Source organism: Stenella coeruleoalba, assembly GCF_951394435.1.
Source record: "Stenella coeruleoalba genome assembly, chromosome: 4".
Taxonomy (NCBI): Eukaryota; Metazoa; Chordata; class Mammalia; order Artiodactyla; family Delphinidae; genus Stenella; species Stenella coeruleoalba.
Genome location: NC_137149.1, coordinates 101,426,605 through 101,445,643, shown reverse-complemented (window position 1 = coordinate 101,445,643; position 19,039 = coordinate 101,426,605). Strand labels below are relative to the sequence as shown.

At 37.9% G+C, this 19,039-nt stretch overlaps 2 protein-coding genes across 19 annotated transcripts in view; both read left to right on the top strand.

Moving 5' to 3' along the window:
• Positions 1-12,460, top strand: part of ANKRD17 (ankyrin repeat domain 17) — a 160,504-nt gene extending 148,044 nt beyond the window's left edge. For 7 of the 13 annotated variants that reach the window (XM_079919518.1, XM_079919513.1, XM_079919512.1 and 4 more), the window contains 4 exons: positions 8,423-8,671; positions 9,174-9,358; positions 9,756-9,920; positions 10,632-12,460. In XM_079919518.1, the coding sequence (XP_079775644.1) occupies positions 8,423-8,671; positions 9,174-9,358; positions 9,756-9,920; positions 10,632-10,691 (659 nt within the window). In that variant the 3' untranslated portion in view covers positions 10,692-12,460. The remainder of the gene's footprint in view (positions 1-8,422; positions 8,672-9,173; positions 9,359-9,755; positions 9,921-10,631) is intronic. The other 6 variants (XM_079919514.1, XM_079919520.1, XM_079919519.1 and 3 more) reach the window with 1 other exon arrangement.
• A 3,941-nt stretch (positions 12,461-16,401) lies between these two features.
• COX18 (cytochrome c oxidase assembly factor COX18) overlaps positions 16,402-19,039 on the top strand; it is an 85,656-nt gene continuing 83,018 nt past the window's right edge. For 5 of the 6 annotated variants that reach the window (XR_013828273.1, XR_013828274.1, XR_013828275.1 and 2 more), the window contains exons 1-2: positions 16,402-17,013; positions 17,611-17,711. Coding sequence is in view for 1 of the 6 variants with exons in the window: in XM_079921118.1 (XP_079777244.1) it covers positions 16,672-17,013; positions 17,611-17,711 (443 nt within the window). In the remaining 5 variants the exon portion in view is untranslated. Of the gene's footprint in view, positions 17,014-17,606; positions 17,712-19,039 lie in introns of all 6 variants that reach the window. The other variant, XR_013828277.1, reaches the window with a different exon arrangement.

Genomic DNA, 19,039 nt, shown 5'->3' with positions numbered 1-19,039 from the left:
AAAGAAAGCTTTTTTTTTTTTTTTTTCAGATTATAGGTTAGTTGTTTGGTAAAATGCCTGAGTTTGTTTTTCTGATATTTCTTCATGATTAAGTTTAAGTTATATATTTTTGACACGAATATTAGTATTAGTCAACATTGCACCCTTCTCACTGACATTAGAAGGTATAAAATGTCAGTTTGTGCTATTATTGGTGCTATTAACTTTGATCTCTTGGTTTCACAGATTTCTACACTGTCATATTGTCATTTTTCCCTTTGTAATTTATAATTAATATGTGGGGAGTTGCTTTGAGACAATTCTTATTCCTCATCAGACTTTCAGGCAGAATATAAGGGAAGGGGGGTGGAGAAGTAGCACTTATCTCAGTAGAAATAATAGTTTTATTTTTGTAACCATGATAATATTTATAAATTTAAAACAAAACCAACCTTGATGAAGGGAAAAACACTAAAATTGAATGTAAATAGAAACAAGTAAACCTATCTGTATTTTAGATTATTAACATAAACCTACTAAAAGAAAAAGAAACAATCCAAAAAACTCTTAAAGACAGTAGTATTTTGTATACCCTTCAGTCTAAAGACAAATAAACTTCAGACAAATCTGCAATTCTACTTAGGACATTTGTTTTTTTATAATATTATAGATAAACAATTTTAAAACTATATGGGGTATATTGTAAGGTTGAGCAAATGAATAAGTAAAAATATTGATGATGATGTGATCCAGGATTCTCACTGTAAGAAGAGAGAAATATAGAGTAGAGTAAGGCAAGGAAAAACCCCATGGAATTGGATTGGAATTAGAGGATCAATATGAACTCATGATTTTATTTTTTCTTTTATTATTATTTTTTAAAATAAATTTATTTATTTTTGGCTGCGATGGGTCTTGCTGTGAGCGGGCTTTCTCTAGTTGCAGCAAGTACGGGCTACTTTTCGTTGAGGTGCACGGGCTTCTCATTGTAGTGGCTTCTCGTATTGCGGAGCATGGGCTCTAGAGCGCAGGCTCAGTAGTTGTGGCGCACGGGCTTAGTAGCTCTGCGGCATGTGGGATCTTCCCGGACCAGGGCTTGAACCCGTGTCCCCTGCTTTGGCAGGCAGATTCTTAACCACTGTGCCACCAGGGAAGTCCATGAACTCATAATTTTTAAATGATGTTATGTGTTGCATTGAATCATATAAAATTGCCATTTCGCCACCCCCCCAGCACTGCCTACTGAAAGGGCCTAGAAGCAATGAATTTTCAGTAGCACTAAGCGTATTCAGTGTCCAGATCTGTCTGTTAAATATTTTAGTTTACTAAAAGAAACTAGGTCTTCTTGGGGAAATAGCTGCTTGGAGAGCTGGGGCAGGGAAAGTATAAGGGGAGCCTGCAAAAGTCTTAGAGTGTCAGAAAGTAATTCAGTGCTCAGATGATTGGGACATGTCAAAAGGACACAGGAGGCGGCTTGAAAGGGGCTCCCACTAGCCAAATTCAGGACAATTTGACCATCAAAATGAATAATGTCAGCTCATTGAATAAAACAAAAACCCATGTTTACATAATGATTGTAAATAAAATTTTAAAATGCAGAAGAGGGAATGTTGCTCCTTACAGTATAATGACAACTCATAAATGTAGAGGAATTATAATTTGAGTCATCGTTTTGCAACTGTTAGAATGATTGATTCAGGCAAGACTCTCAGACTTTTTTACCTTTAATACTGAGCTTTTAACTAGTTTTCATTTTCCTTACCTAATGTAAACCTTAATACTTTTTAATGACCATTTAGTTTGTTTCATCTGACTTCTAACTCTTCTTTAGGTAATCTGTTCACATGAGTGTAATTTCATGTTTTTGTTTATTTCTGGTAGTCTTTTAAAATTTTGTTTTTAGTATTTATATTTGTCTTAAAAATTGCCATTCTGGGTGCTGTTGTAGAACTAACCACAGAAGCATGACTTATTTTTCACAATATATGTATCTGGTTTATGTACTTGAACAGGTTTTATCACCACTTCTCCATACATTCCACTTTTCTTTTCCCTCCCCCTCTTTAGGACATCAGGACATGGTATTAGGACTCTGGCAAATTAAGTTGGGATGTGGGGGACATGGGTCCCTTCCTTCAAAAAAAAAAAAAAGAAAGAAAGCAAAGAACCTTCCTTGAGGCCCCCAAACAGCAGATTGGTGATGCCGGAGACCCTTCTGCATACAGTCTGGGCAGAGATCACTTCAGCCCTTATTCCACTCAAACTGCTAAGGTCTATCCTACCAACATTCAACCAGTCCATGCATTGAGTACTGATCACTGGCTCTGGTCTGTGAGTTTCAGGCCTTGGCAAATTTAGTCAGTGGGCCATTTTGACATTCAGTCTTACAAAGCTGTTGTCGGATCAAAAAGCAGTAAAAAAGCATTAACAGTTTTTTAAGGAGAAAACTAATTTTACATCGTGACTTAGTACACATGTACCTCTGTGTGATTGAAATATATTTACAAAACAATACTTATCCTTACAATATATGTTGCATGCTGGTATTTTCTATTCTGTTTTCTTTAACCTTTAAAACAATTTTTTACGTTAGTCATGACCAACCACATTCATCTCATGATCTACTATAGTTTAATCAACACTGAACTGAAGCATGAAAGTACAGTGTAATTTTCCTGCAGGAGCACTTTTTCCATTTGTAAGTCACATTGCTCTTTCAATTTGAATTCAGGACCTGTTGTCATTTCATAACTGAGGTGGATTTACTGAAGCTTCAGTTTCAGGATAATCTTATTTGCAGGGGGCCCTGCCAAGGTCCTGTACCTGATTTTGTATTTGTAGTTTCACATTCTTTTTCTAAAACAGATTCCCAAGATTATATAGGATCCCACAAAACCTCTAAAACCTTTTTTTTCTCTAATATATGTTAGCATATTTAATAACATGACTCTGATTTAGATTTTGCTTCTTTTTTTCTAATTAAAGAAATTATAATAATTAGAGATGAGAAGAGAAGTTATAATTATGCTCTTTTCGTAGCAAGGAATATAGACCGACCCAAGCAATCTCAAGGAAAATGGTATTTACTTTAAGGCTGTACAGGGCAATCTTCAGAACTGTCCAGGATTTAGTACAGCAACTCTCTATCTCTTTCTATAGTGGATTTATGATCTCTCACTCATGGTCTGTTTCTTATCTTGCTTATTCTCTTTACACCTAGGCTTCTTCGTAATCTCATCTTATATACGGTCCTCAAAGATTCAATTCAGAGTTAATTAGGCCAGTTTTTCTCTGTTTACCAATTGCACCTTTCTGATTGAGAAATATGGTTGGCTCAGCTCATATGTTCAAGTAAGGTCGTAAGTCATAGATTACCAGCTAGCCTGAAGTAGATCATTGTTCAGTCAGATGCCTGCTGTTAGTCCAGTTAAGCCATCAGGAAGGAAGCAGAAAACAGTCATCTGATAAACTTTAAAAAAATAAAATAAAAAAACAACGAACTATGGCTAGTGAGGTGGCAGAATCTGTGAAAAGGGCAAATTTTTATTTTTTCAGGCTTTCTCTAGTTGTGGTGAGCAGGGGCTACTCTTTGTTGCGGTGCGCGGGCTTCTCATTGCGGTGGCTTCTCTTGTTGTGGACTACGGGCTCTAGGCGCGCGGGCTTCAGTAGTTGTGGCATGCGGGCTCAGTAGTTGTGACTTGCGGGCTCTAGAGCGCAGGTCAATAGTTGTGGCGCATGGGCTTAGGTGCTCCACGGCATGTGGGATCTTCCTGGACCAGGGAACGAACCAGTGTCCCCTGTATTATCAGGTGGATTCTTATGTACTGTGCCACCAGGGAAGTCCCAGGGCAAATTTCTTAAATGAGGTGGGTTAGCAGGCAAGCCTCGTTATTCTGCTCATTTAAACAGAATATGGAGGGTTTCTTGGGACCTCCCTAGTGGCACAGTGATTAAGAATCCACCTGCCAATGCAGGGCACACAGGTTCGATCCCTGGTCTGGGAAGATCCCACATGCCACAGAGCAACTAATCCTGTGCACCACAACTACTGAGCCCGCATGCCACAACTACTGAAGCCTGCATGCCTGGAGCCTGTGCTCCACAGCAAGAGAAGCCACCGCAATGAGAAGCCCGGGCACCGCAACAAAGAGTAGCCCTTGCTCGCTGCAACTAGAAAAAGCTCGCTTGCAGCAATGAAGACGCAAGCAGCCAAAAATAAAAAAATAAATTAAAAAAACAGAATATGGAGGGTTTCTGTTATTTTGCTTTGCTTTTGTTTTTTGAAGGATACAGTAAAAGAGTGAAAAACTAGCTCTAACGTAGAAGTTAGGGCAGGCTCCCAGAGATGAGTCTGAGGAAAGGTAGGATTCATTCGTTCTCCTTCCATCAGTCCTTCCTGCTTGCCTTCCATCTCTGCTTCCTTCCTCCCTGTCACCTTTGACTGTGTCTTCGTGTTAATTTTCTGGGTTGATTTTTCTCAGGTGTATAATTGTGCCCTTTCAATATGTAGTTTAAAAAACAAAAAATAGAACTTTGTGTATCATATTTACAACTGCTTGTGTTCCTTGCAGTTCGATTTAGTCTTTTCTGGAATATTCTTTCATTTCTAATCCTTTCCTGAGTTTTGTCATCTTGTTTCTAGTTTTACTAATTCTGAATTATGCTGTTCTTTCAAATCTTTTATTTCTTTAAGCTCACTTTGGAATTTTAGATTATAGTCTCTTTCTGATGTGCCTTTAGAATATTAGACTAAACTATAGCACTGGGTTTTTTTGGGTTTTTTTGTTTTGTTTTGTTTTGTTTTGTTTTGCGGTACGCGGGCCTCTCACCGTTGCGGCCCCTCCCGCTGCAGAACACAGGCTCCGGATGCACAGGCTCGGTGGCCATGGCTCACGGGCCCAGCCGCTCCGCGGCATGTGGGATCTTCCCCGGACCGGGGCACGAACCCGCGTCCCCTGCATCGGCAGGCGGACTCTCAACCACTGCGCCACCAGGGAAGCCCAGGGACTGGTTTTTTTGGCAGCAGGAACTGGTTTCGTGGAAGACAGTTTTTCTATGGACGGGGGTAATGGGAGTGATGGGGAGTGGCAGATGAAGCTTTGCTCGCTTGCCCGCCGCTCACCTCGTGCTGTGCGGCCCAGTTCCTAACAGGCCGAGGACGAGTACCGGTCTGCGGCCCAGGGGTTGGGGACCTCTGGTCTACAAGTTATTATGGGTCCATATCTCCTTTAGTTAATAGAATAGCTTTGCATGGAATTCGACTGCAGTTCTATTTTGTTTTGAATTTTTTAATGAAGTGAGTTTTCCTGAACATTTAGAAGGAGTAAGTGGATCCGGATATCTTCTCTAGCTTAAAGACTCTAGAATTTCCTCTTATAAGGAAGTGTGCAAAAATATGGTCTTATACTTTGTTAAATCTCTTGGCTTTGTTGTCCTTACCCACCCATCCAGCCTACCCACCTCTTCCACCTCTGCCCTACTCTTGACTGGATATTTTCTTCACTTTGCTTTTGTTGTCGCTTTCCTGTTCAGTTTAGAATCTGTTCCCAGAAGTTTCTTGTCAGTGTAGGACTTTATCAGCAGGTACCTTTAAGAAGTCATAGCGAGGACTTCCTTGATGGTCCAGTGGTTAAGAATCTGCCTTCCAGTGCAGGGGACGTGGGTTCGATCCCTGATCGGGGAACTAAGATCCCACATGCTGTGAGGCAACTAAGCCTGCACGCTCTAGAGCAGGGGTTCCCAGCCCCCCGTCTGCAGCCTGTTAGGAACCGGGCCTCACAGCAGGAGGTGAGTGGCAGGCGAGCGAGCAAAGCTTCATCTGCTGCTCCACATAGCTCACATTACCACCTGAATCATCACCCCCATTACCACCTGAACCATTCCCCACCCCCCACACACATCCCTCACCCTGTGGAAAAATTGTCTTCCACAAAACTGGTCCCTGGTGCCAAAAAGGTTGGGGACCACTGCCCTGGAACCCACGTGCCACAACTAGAGAGAAGCCCATGCACCGCAATGAAAGATCCCACATGCTGCAACGAAGATCCTGTGTGCTGCAACTGAGACCCAATGCAGCCGAATAAATAAATATATATTTTTTTTAAAGTCATAGGGCCCAAGTTGCTCCAGCTTTTTCAGACCTTACTGTGAATCCCTTACAATCACCCATGCATAGGCAGAACTCTCCCACTTTCACCTGCTGTTCTCAGATTGGCCTGCCCTGCTTTCCTTTGAATACCTTTGACTGTTTTGTGGCTCTTCTGTTCTCAGGTCTAGAGAATTGCTTCCTTCCACACAGATGCTGCTACTACATGAGTCTTACAGCTGTTGGTGATTTGTCCCCATTCACTTGTATCTTTGGATTCATTTGGATATCTTGTCTGTTTTGTTATAGATGTTATCCATGGGCATGGGTTTTGGGCTTAGCTAACTTAGTGGCTTTTTTTAATGGGAAGAATCAAAACCTGTGCTACTGTTACTTCCATCATCCTAGAATTCCTTCTTATGCCACTGTAAGATGAATTTTTAAATATTTATAATTTTTTTGAAGACACATGTGGCTTTTCCATTTTCTTATCATTTGTTAAAAGTAAATGCTATCAAGTAATGCTAATGGATCCATGACCGCAGGAAATATATTTTAATTTTTCATTAGAAGGTAATAGTTTTCTTGGTTTACTTTTACAGTTAAGTCCATGTTTCATGTTTTTGTTCCCCAATGAAATCAGTATCCATACAATAAATTATAATTTATAAGGTACTTTAGCATTCATTCCTTTTAGTTAATAGTCACGACATCTCATTGAGTGGCGGTACTATCAATTTAACCAAAATAGACTTCTGCAAGTACTAATAAGATGGAATTGATCCCCACAGTACTTTCCAATTTTGTATGATTCTAAAATACATGTGAGAAGTCTTCTAAAAAACATGTTCAGGCCAATAATATTATTGAATTTTCTTTGTCTTCCAAGTTCCCTGAAAAGTACCTCAGGATATAGAAGCACTATGTTTGTGTGTACAGATAGATTGATTGATTTTGTAAATTGATTAGCTACCTGAGTCCTTTTGGATAGATACATACACACACACACACATTCCCACGCATACACACATACATATAGAAAACTTAAATGCAAACATAAATGAAAAAATATTAAATGACTATCACTAGGGCATAGAGTCAGTTATGAATAAGTTGTATCTATGCAGGTAACTCTTTTGACTTTTTAAAAATTTATTTATTTATTTATTTTTGGCTACATTGGGTCTTCGTTGCTGCACACAGGCTTTCTCTAGTTGGGGCTAGCGGGGGCTACTCTGGTTGCGGTGCACAGGCTTCTCATTGCGGTGGCTTCTCTTGTTGCAGAGCACAGGCTCTAGGCTCGTGGGCTTCAGTGGTTGTGGCACACGGGCTCAGTACTTGTGGCTCGTGGGCTCTAGAGCACAGGCTTCAGTAGTTGTGGCGCATGGGCTAGTTGCTCCGTGGCATGTGGGATCTTCCCGGACCAGGGCTCTAACCCGTGTCTCCTGCACTGGCAGGCGCATTCTTAACCACTGCGCCACCAGGGAAGCCCAGCTGTTTTGACTTTTAAGCTTCAAGCTCCTCCACAATTCAGACTCTTTAAATTTGAATGTGCTTGAGATTTGAACTTTTCATAAGAAATAGAGTTTTGGTTATTTTTGTTTATCCTTCTTCTCTGTAGTGTGTAAAGAGATTAAATCACTAATGAATGCTCCCAAATTGCCTATATTAAGAACTAGCTTTGTTTTGATAAGTAGAGCTTAAACCGCCATTTCTAAAAGTTTTCTGTGGAATACCCACAAGATAGAATGAAACAGTTGGGTTATGAAGCATAGCCTTCTGTTGGTATTTTATCAGCATATTAAAGTTCTGTGAAGTCCTGATTTAAAGAAACTTATTTTTTTCTTAAGCTTGATCTTCCAAATTTGTTAGATACCTGAATATCTTTGTTTTTTCATCATAACATACCAAGGGACAAATGTTCCCAAGGAAAATAGTTTGAGAATTGCCAATACAGGCAGTGGTTTTCCCCACCTCCATTTTGTTGTTGTCATTGTTATTTGTTTTTTTAATTTAAACATTGTCTTCTCATTGCTCTGGTGTTCTGTTCTACCCACTGTCAAGGGTAAATTTATTTAAATATTAATTAGTGTGTAGTTGCAGCATTCACACCTTCACATTCTACTATCATGAAACTAAATGGGAAAATTGTGAGCCGAATTAAAAACTGACTGCAGAGTCATAGAACTTTAACCAAATTTTAATATACATAATTTATTATCTAAGCATTATACTCAAATTTCATTTTTTCCTCAAAGAATGCATATTTAAGATATCTTCAGAATTTAAGATTCTGTTTTACAAAAGTACAGGCTGTATAGTTGACATGTATATTATTTGAAAATATCTTTTCTTTAGATTCTCCTGCACAGTCGGTATCCTCCGGAGTTCGTGCACCTTCTCCTGCCCCATCATCAGTACCTTTAGGGTCAGAAAAGCCCAGCAACGTCTCTCAGGATAGAAAAGTTCCAGTCCCTATTGGGACGGAACGTTCTGCACGTATCAGGCAAACTGGAACTTCAGCTCCATCTGTTATTGGGAGTAATTTGTCCACATCAGTAGGGCATAGTGGCATCTGGTCCTTTGAAGGGATTGGTGGCAATCAAGGTATGATATGCTATTCTGCTTACTGGAAAGTAAGTTTATGCATTTAACTAAAATATTGTAAGCAGTATTTAATTATCATAGGCATTCTTTAAAAATCTGTATTCATGTCTTTTTGTTTTGACTAATCAATTTATTTAAGAGTTTGAAACATTTTTTTGTTCCCATGTGAGCTCTTACTGAATTTATCATTGCTTTCTGAAGATAGTTTAATGCAAGCATATTATTTTCTTCATATTAAGGAAATATTAATATTTCTTTTGGGTCTCTTAAGCTTTTAGCTTTTTTTGTTTTGTAACACAAAGTGTTTATGTTACTTTGTTAGGCTATTACGTCACTACCTACAAACATGGAAATACTGTGATAAATATATAAAAGTAGGTCATTATTCTGAAGGAATTCACAATTCAATATGGAAAATATTCAAAATATATAAATTTTTTTTGCTGCTTTCTGATTTTAAATATCACCAATTATTTTTTTCTGCCTCTTCATTTTCCCTCAGACAAAGTAGACTGGTGTAACCCTGGGATGGGAAATCCTATGATGCACAGGCCAATGTCTGATCCAGGAGTGTTTTCACAGCATCAAGCAATGGAGCGAGAGAGTACAGGAATTGTAACTCCTTCTGGTACATTCCATCAGCATGTTCCTGCAGGATACATGGACTTTCCTAAAGTTGGGGTAATGGTGATTTAAAAGCATTTTCATTATTTCGAAATGATTTTCTGATTATTAGCCTTATTTCACTTACCAGAGTATAAGCGTTTCTGAAATGATGCTGGAGTTTTGGCTTGGAATTATAGGTCAAAAGCTGGCTAAAATATAAACATTTATAAATCCTGATTTTGTCCCAGTTTAGAGAAATGTTTTTTGACAAAATATTTTATATACTAGGATTATAGTATCTTCTGTTTAGTGCTAGAAGAAATCATATTATGGAAAATAATTTTTACATCACCTAGATAACTTATACTTTTCCAAAATGAGGTGAAGTTTCAAATATCAGTTTTAAGGCTATTGATTATACTGGGAAAAGTAACCAGTGACTTGAATGTCCATAATCTTTGCTTTCTCCTCTTTTAAGGGTATGCCTTTTTCTGTGTATGGGAATGCAATGATTCCTCCAGTAGCACCTATTCCTGATGGTGCTGGAGGACCCATATTTAATGGCCCTCATGCTGCGGACCCCTCTTGGAATTCCCTGATAAAGATGGTTTCAAGCTCCACAGAAAATAATGGCCCTCAAACGGTAAGGCTGATCATTCAGTGAACTTTTATTTAGTGTTTATGAGCTGCCAAGACAAATGGGATAAAGATAAATCATTGTTGTGAGAGAGTATGGTGAATTTGAGCAGTTGAGGAAATTGAGGGAAGTTTAATGTAGCTGAAATACAGCAGAATGATATGGAAAATGGTACCAAAGGTAGTGGTTTGGGGCTAAAATTATGAAAGGCATAATTAATATATTCTGTTGGGTGGTAAGTAAAACATTTTAAGTTGCAAAGTGTTGTAATGTAATCTTATGTATCAGAATTTACTAGTGGTGTGAAAAGGGCCATCTAGAGGTTATTTATTAAAAGTATTATAAATGTCAAAACAGTATATAACTGTGAAAATGCACAGAAATGGTTGTATATTTTAGCTTATTATGGTATATGTTTAATACCTGATTCATTTTCCTTCCACGGTCATCAACCTGTATGTACCCACATAATGGTTTTTAAAAAACAATGATAATTCAGATCCTGTTTGAGGGATAAGAGGAAAGGCAGGAAAACAACAGATAAAAGTGGTTTATCACTGCTTTTCTTCATTGTTTCCCAGCATGTTGCAAACTGATTGAGACTTAGCTATTTTAGTTCATAAATATTAGGAGCACTTCCTTAGTGTTGAAGAGTTTTGTTTTAATCAAATATACGTTCAATACATATGTAATCAAATGTGTGCTCTATATTCATAGGTGTGGACTGGACCCTGGGCACCTCACATGAACAGTGTGCATATGAACCAGCTTGGCTGATGAGGATCAGCTTGTTAGCCTGCAGATTCCTTTTCATTCAGAGGAAATCACAAGTGGCCGAAAAAAATTTATGCTCCCAAATCATTCTACTGATGTGCTTGACTGAAGTGTGTAGGCTTTTTGCAGAAGAACTTACTAACTGACCTACTTTCTGTGAACATTTGTGACTGCCCATTCCCCATCATCATCTGTTTTACCTTAGTTAGCATTTTTCTTATCATTTTTCTTTTTTTCTTTCCCTCTTCCCCTTTGGCCATAACTTTCTGTTGAAGCTGTTCTTTGGCTGGTTGGTTTTAGTACTGTAAACTGCTTCTGAGCAAACACGGAAATTTAGCAAAATTATGTAAACTTGATCCTGAAGTTTTAGAATGGCAAATAAATGTACAATTGTTTACATAACAGAAAAGGCTAAGCAGAAAGTAAATTTCAATATGTCAGTATAGAGGCTCTACTTTATGTAGACTTAAATTAATGTGAGATATGTACCTTCATATTCAGAAATCTGGATGTTTCCTTCATACATTAAACTATTAATAAGTACAACTTTTTTGCTTGTGTAATTTAAGTATAAAGTAAAACAATGGGCATTATCAGTGAATGCTTCCCGACGTTGGCTTTTAAAATACCCATGCTTCTCTCTTTTGAGTTTGTTTGCAGCAAGGCACATATAGAATAAGAAATTTATCACTTTTTCATGTCTCTTTATTACCTTGTCACACTTTTAAAACTAATACACACTTCTCTCTTCATTCTTTTTTTCTCTCTTCACCCTTACCACTAATACCGGTAAAATTTTCTTGCTGATAGTGAAATAATTCTGTAAAGATTTTTACTCTAATGGCTGCTACGAAGAGGTGGAGAATCTTCATCATCTCTTGTCGTTTCTTCTAACCATAAAACATACAGTCTTTTTGAGAATTTAAAAAGCCACCACTGGTTCCCAGTCAGCATATATAAGCCCTTAATATACTGTTTATTATTAAACAATTCAATGTACTATTTTATATTGGATAATATTGATTCTTAACATTGGCTTTCTGGTCACCAGGAGTCAACATAAAAATTCCAATTTTCAGTAATTTAGTGGAAGGTGTTTGGTTTTTTGGGGTTTTATTTTTCAATTTTAAAGGCTTCTTAATCTCTACACTTGTATATTAAAAGTGAAAGGGATCAACAGCTAACTTGGGGCAAGTAATAAAATACATTTTGCATTTTTCATTAAGACAATTTATGGTAGACATGAATACACAGGTTACAAAATGAAGTCTCCATTTAACCTGTTTATATAAGACACAGGGCCACACTAAACTACTCAGTGGAATTTATCTATTCAGTTCACTTGGAACAATAAACAGTAACATATCCAAGAAGAATATGTGTCCTACCGTCTCATGTGGAAAAATAAATTATATGGTTGAAATGTAAAAGAAACTAAGCATAAAAGTAAAGTGATGTATATATCAATCTGTCTTTTTTAAAAAAAAATTAGACCTAAATTCCTCACTGTTGAAACATAAACATTAACGAAGATTCAGATAGATCACCCACAGTTGACAATATTAATATGGTTCCTTGGCTGTTCAAGTAAATGAAATGATTTCTTTATTCTGGTAGCCTGAGTAAAGAGTAGAAAAGAGGATTTCTCAAACATATGCAGAAGTTTGTAAACAACACATTTATATCTTTTATTTTAGGAGGTGGTCTTAAAATATATAAATTTGTTTTCCTACCTGTCCTTGATTGATATGACCAAATTTAAAGGAAAAGCTAAATGAAAACCTACAAATAAATATACTTATGACATAAAATTATTGCACTTTACTAAGAAAGGGGTATAATGCTATTTAACAGACTATTTTATGTATGACTTTTGCCACCATCCTATAATTTTTTGCTTGATTTCTTTGCTGTGTTTACTAGAGTTTATTTTCTAATTAAAATAATCTTGCTAGATAACAGATACTAGCCAGTATTTATCAAAACACATGACTTGTGTTGACTCACAAAAGTGAATTTCTTAAGATAGGGTGTCTTACTAAAAAAGAAAAGGAAAAAAAAACCCTATATATATATTTTTTACTTTAAAGCTACAGGACAGGGGAGTATTGATTGGAATGTTCCTTATTTAGTTTTGGGGATCAGGCTTGTTAAATACAATACCATGGTTTTAGAAGTCTGTAGTAGGAACATTTTTCAAATACATTTTTTATATTTCAGATGTAATGCAGTGCACTTTTATTTGAACAATAAAAAACATAATCTTTTGAGACCATGCAGGTCTTTTTTTTCCCCCTTTTTGAAAGTAATGTGGTATGTATAATTGCAGACTATGTAAGGTATTTCTTTTCTCTTATTCTTTTAAGAAGCAGCTTAACTCTTGGACATAACGGTTAGGTTAGTTCACACCTTAAATCCCAAAATAGTTAATATCCCAATTATTGTGTAATCTGTTTATACCAACCATTCCATTTTAGAGATAATTTTGTTTACTTGTGCCAAGAGAATCCCCATTTCATGCCTTTTCAACATATATTTCAACATATACCAATATATTCAAAAAAAGTAATTTTAGTATTCATGTGAAAGGTATTTTCCCCTTCTGTTCCCTGTTACTGTAAAGTTAAATCATTTTATTTTATTAATAATTGAAAATTAATTTTTTTTGGTAATTACTATACTTACAGTCATTTTTCTTCTCAGGAAAAAGAAGGAGGTAAATAGTTCACTAACTGTTCCTGTCTTGTTTTTATGAAAATATTATTCCATTTTTCTTTTGATTCAAATGACCTAATACACATTTCATAAAAACTATTTTGCACAATAGTTTGCACAATAGTGAATACATTATTCACTTTAGTTTTAAAACAATACAAAGTGTTAAACTGGAAATCTCGCATTAGAGAACAGAACATTTAAAGAATGACAAAACTTTCAAATAAGAAATTTTTAAATCAGGATTATTTCAAAATGATTAAAATATCAAAGGAAAACCATTACACTGTTTTTCATTACTAATATGGAGATTCAGTATTCCAGTACTCAATGTATTTTTACTTTAGATAAATGTATTCAGATGTCTTTTAATATTAATGTTTGGGACACTTACATTATACGTTGTAAATTCTGGATGCTCCTGAATCTCTTTGGAAATATATATATCCTATTGATAAATGCTTAAACAAGTCACAACACTCAATTAACTGGTGTTATTGTGAATCAACTGGTGTTAATTCCAGGTGACTGGAATTTAGGGTGAGCGCATCATTAGTGCTTTAATACTTAATCTACTGTGTTACACACCTTGATTGCAAAAATACCATCACTTACCATTTTGGGTAAGTGAATATAGAGAAAATGTGCCACTGTAGCTTAGAGATTCTTAGAAGTAAGAATTTCTTTACGTGACACTTGGAATGTAGGACTAATAGATGTGTTACAAGGGGTCTCATATTAGACTTCTACCTTTAAATGAATTCACACTTTTGAAAAGTAAAAGCCAATTTTGCATGCTCAATACTTAAAAATCAATGATAAGATAATACGAGAGGATTTTTTTAATGAGAGAAAAAAGCTAATTCTACATTAGGTATCTTTGGTTTTAAAAAGTAATGTATTAAATAGGAAAAAGAGAAGAAATTAAATCTGATTCCCAGGGAACACTAACAATTCCTTGTGAAAATATCCTTTAAAGTCAAACATTTCAGAAGGCATGTATGGGAAATGAGAAATTTAAATGACTGTACATATATACAGTTTATGTATAATAGCCTACATTAATATTTTGACCTCCATTCCTATGTTCAGCACAGCGATGGATAAGAATTTCAGAAACTTTAGAAAGTAAATATATAGTCTTTGTTTTTAAGGAGTTTAAATAAAATTAAGAAAAAAGTGTGTTGTAGTAAGAATAAAAGACAGGAATAGGCTAATAATGTTGAACTTTAAAAAAATGTTTAGTATGTCCATTTGCAAAGTACATGATTTCAGTTGGTTGGTTTGCCCGATATTTGCATGGTCATTTTGTACTGTACTCTGCAACTCAGAAGATACAAGGTATCACAATGTTACCAGTACATACATATACATGAGTGCTGACACTTCTTTTGCATTGGGCTTTATAATTGACAAATACTTTTCCCAACATTCTCTACCAAGTAGACAGCCAGTTCTGATCATCCCCATTATCCAAATTTTAAAATGTATGTTTATGTATATGAAGTTATCAAGTTAAATATTCATAAATTTTATTTACATCACAATATTCAAGCTTAAAACAATGGAACATTTGTAAATGAGAATGTAATTTGTGACCCCAAAATGTAGCAGAAAGGGTGGACCTACACTGGTTGAAGAGGTCCCAGTCCCGACTCCTGATACAGCTTAACAAAAGGAAGTCTTAGGAGTTTGAGGAATAGCTTGACAAACTTTTGTTTTAAATTATATGAACAGTGAATGCATAAATATGAATTTTTCACTTTAGGATCTTTATCCTTTAATCTCCTTTTCTCCTGGATATCAAAAGATCAGATTCCCTAAGCTTATGTGCCACTGTGGAAGGACCAACTCCTAATGTCATCAGTTCTCTGGGAGGAGAGGAATCCAGCAGCATAGAAGTTGCTTCTTTACTCACAATCTTTGGGCCAAGATATTTCCCTCTAAAATTCCTTTCCACTTTAAATCAGTAGTCAGTAGCAACAGGTTGCTTGTTTTAACTTGACAAACGGATAGGGAGATAGATTGATAGGTTTTTACCTTTAAAAAGGAAATTCTGTGTATAACAGATATTGGAATGTGTGTGTTAACATTCAAAAGTTCATGCATGGATTTATCAGCCAATTTGAAGGAAGATGACTTCCAGAATCCAGAGGAAAGGGTGTATCTGGTACCCTTGGGTAGGTGCATAATGAAGCAAGAACAGTAGCTTCAGTTTGACATTACCCCAACACTGGTTGGAGCCTTCGTTTTAATCAACGTTTTATTCCTCACAACACAATTTGGCCTCTAGGTGTAGGGGGTGACCCTTCTTTTAGGAAACTCCTTCATGTTATTCCCGTGTTTGCTTTTGCCAGGAGCAAAAAACCCAAAATTAGCCCATATACATTTAGCCTATTCCTTTTAACCAGAAGACACCTAATGTTGCTGTTCAGGCTCTTGAAAGCTTATATAGGATATATGTTAAGCCCCAGTAAAGAATTCACCGCGCTGCCAGTGATAATTCCTCTTAACTCAGGAGATGGTACTTTACCCTTAACATAAGGTGTTTTGCTGCTCTTTATGATGAAAGAAAACACTTAAGTTGGGTCTGAAAATGTCTATTATGACAGATGAGCCAATTAAACATACCACAGACTAAACTAAGCCTAGTGCATAAAAGTTGTTGATTAAAACAATCCAGAAACACACGCCTGTCTCCAAACTGGCATTTCAGCAACATGTTGACTCCTGGGTAGTATAATCTATCTCAATCTCTAGCGGAAGCAATTGGGGCGCGCACAAAAAGACATGGGGGACTACCTCCTGATCACATAAGGTAAAACTTAAACCGTGACCCGATTAGTTTAAGTGAAAAAGAACGGAAAGGCACAACCCGAACACCAACTTTACAAGGTGAGCTCTTCCCAGAAAACACCTCTCCCGGCCCAGTGCAGCAAGCCCCGCCCCGGGCAGCAAGCCCCACCTCCGACTCTGCAATTCCGGTCGAGCCTCTGAGGAGCTCCACCGCAGCACCGCGGAAGTTTCGTGTGTGCGCAGTAGGCTTGATTAGTGCCGCGTGGGAAAGGCGGGACTTCCCTACGTCTTGCGTCATCTCTAGTGCGACGCAATACGTCACTGGTGTGATTGGGAAAGTCAATTATGGCTGCCGGCGGGCTGCCGCCATCTTTACGCCCGGCGTCGCCAGCGCATGCGCGTAGCGGCCTTGGTGAGCGGTACGCGCAGTTAGCCCGTGTCGTACGCGTGTTGGATACAGTCGTGTGCAGAGATGCTGTGCCGGTTGAGCGTTAGGTGGCTGCAGCCGCGGCCTGCCCTGCAGCTCCGGGGCTTGGGCCCACCGGTCGTACCGGCCCCCACCGGCGGCGCCAAGCCCTCCGCTCTGCCATTGTGGGCGGTGGCATCAGTCTCTGCAGTTGGCCCGAGCGGCGCGGGTGGCTGGTATGAAGCCCTGGCTACGTCGGCGCCGGTGCAGGGCGCCGAGGACGTACTGCTCTTTGCGCACACCGCCTCGGGCCTGCCCTGGTGGGGCAGCATTCTTCTCACCACCGTGGCCCTGCGCGGCGCTGTCACGCTGCCCTTGGCCGCCTACCAGCACTACATCCTGGCCAAGGTGAGGGGCGCCGAGCCGCGCATGGACGCGCTTCCGTGGTGAGGACTGGCCGACGTCTACCCGGGGCTTAAGGTCCCCAGGTACTCCCGGAGTGCTTAGTGTTAGTCATCAGTACCAGTAAGGCAGTGAGCTACTTTACAAAAAGGAATTAACCCAGGGCAGAAGTAAATGCAATTTTTGGTGGCTCTGTGACTGCCACAGAGTATATTAAAGATTCTTAATGGACTTCTGTTTCCTCAGTTGACATTACTGGGAAATCCAGGAATTGAAACATTAAAGTGCAGAGTGTAGTTCTTATATAATCCTTATAATAACCCTGTGAAGTAGGTGCTGATATACATTTTATATATGAGAGAATAGGACTTTAGAGGTTAAATAATTTGTCCAAGGTCATACTGATGTACAAGCTGGAGTTTGAATTTGGTTGCAACTGAGGAAATCTTAAATTAACATCCTATACGCAGACTTAGGGTTTCTTGACATGACCAGTAAACCACATTTTTAAATGAGCTGAGGGAATAGAGAGTGAAATTATGAATGGTTATGAATAAAGATCTTTTATGTTCCCATAACAAAGCCTACTTCTTCTTTAGCTAGGTGGAAAATTTGCAGCCAGAAATAAAAAGCATTGCAAGGCACCTTAACCAAGACGTTGCAGTTCGTGCAAATCAGTTGGGGTGGTCCAAAAGAGCTGCCAGGTAAGCTAATTCTGTGCATATAACACCATGAAAATATATATACGTATATATAATGTGTAAGTGATTTTTATTATAGGTTTTGGTATTCTGTAGCTTTAGCAGCAAAGTAGTTCTTTTTTCTCTTTAATATTTTAATAAGTTTATGTGGCATGGTAGTTTTATATACTGGACCAAAAGCAAAAAAAATAGGGAAACAAGAAGAGAGAGTTCCTTGTCCTTAAGGGACTTCAGGCTACTGAAAAAGACAGACATGTAGTCAAATAATGACTGAACTAAGTACTGTACAAAAGATTATGTACAAGGAGTTGGGTCATCACGGAAAGTCAGGAAAGGCTTCACAGGATGAAGATACTGTGACAGTTGTTGGGATTTTTGTCAACAAATGATACAGGTTATTTACAAACTTGACCTTTTGACAACATACAGCAGGTAGTAGCCCAAAGGAATGGGGAGGTAGAAAGTATGAATGACATGGTAAAAGCAACTGGATAGGCAAGGTGTTGTCATTCTGCTCTGGTTACCCTATGTAGTTGTCTGCCTGGGTTCTTAGAAAGCCCTTGCCCAAGGGTGCTCGACCATGGCACAGTTCTATGCCTACAGTCATCCACTAGGAACTTCTAAGTCCACCTCCTTCTATCAGCCTAAGCTAGTTCTGCTTAGTCAATTTCCCAAATTCTGATCCTTACTTGACTGTGACAAAGTGTTCACCAGTTCACAGCAATGAGAAAAATAAGGTTTTTTTAGTATGAATATGTAATATATATATATATATATATATATAGCTTTCCATATATTTTTATCTATATAGGTGTAAATTTGCCAACTATCTTTGGTATGAAATTGTGTCCCTCTTTATATAGAGTTAAAAAGACCTGACATTTAAAAAAAATCATTTTTACAGCTTAACGTCTTTATTTGCTAAAATAGGAAGTTGGTAAACCTATAGTTTTGAAGTTTTACTGATCAGGGAAATCTGAGGACTACAGCTCTAGGCCAGAAGAACAAATTAGTAGCTGCTCACCTGGGTTATAAATGCAGCCTAGACAAGACTGTGGCATCTTGCTTATGCAGCACTGGCAGGATGATTGTCCAGACACATCCTTAGACAGATGAGTGGCTTTCTAGGAAGACATATCTGAGGTTTCCTGCATTTTCAATGGAGCTGGGTTTTGAAGCGTGACAGGGAAGTTGTCAGGTGAACAGCCAGGAAACTGGGCAGTCCACACAGATGATATAATAACTTTCAAAGGCATGCTGATGTGGAAGTCTGATTTGTTGGATGACCCCAGTCATTCAAGGGGCCAGAATATACAGAAGAGTAAAGTAAA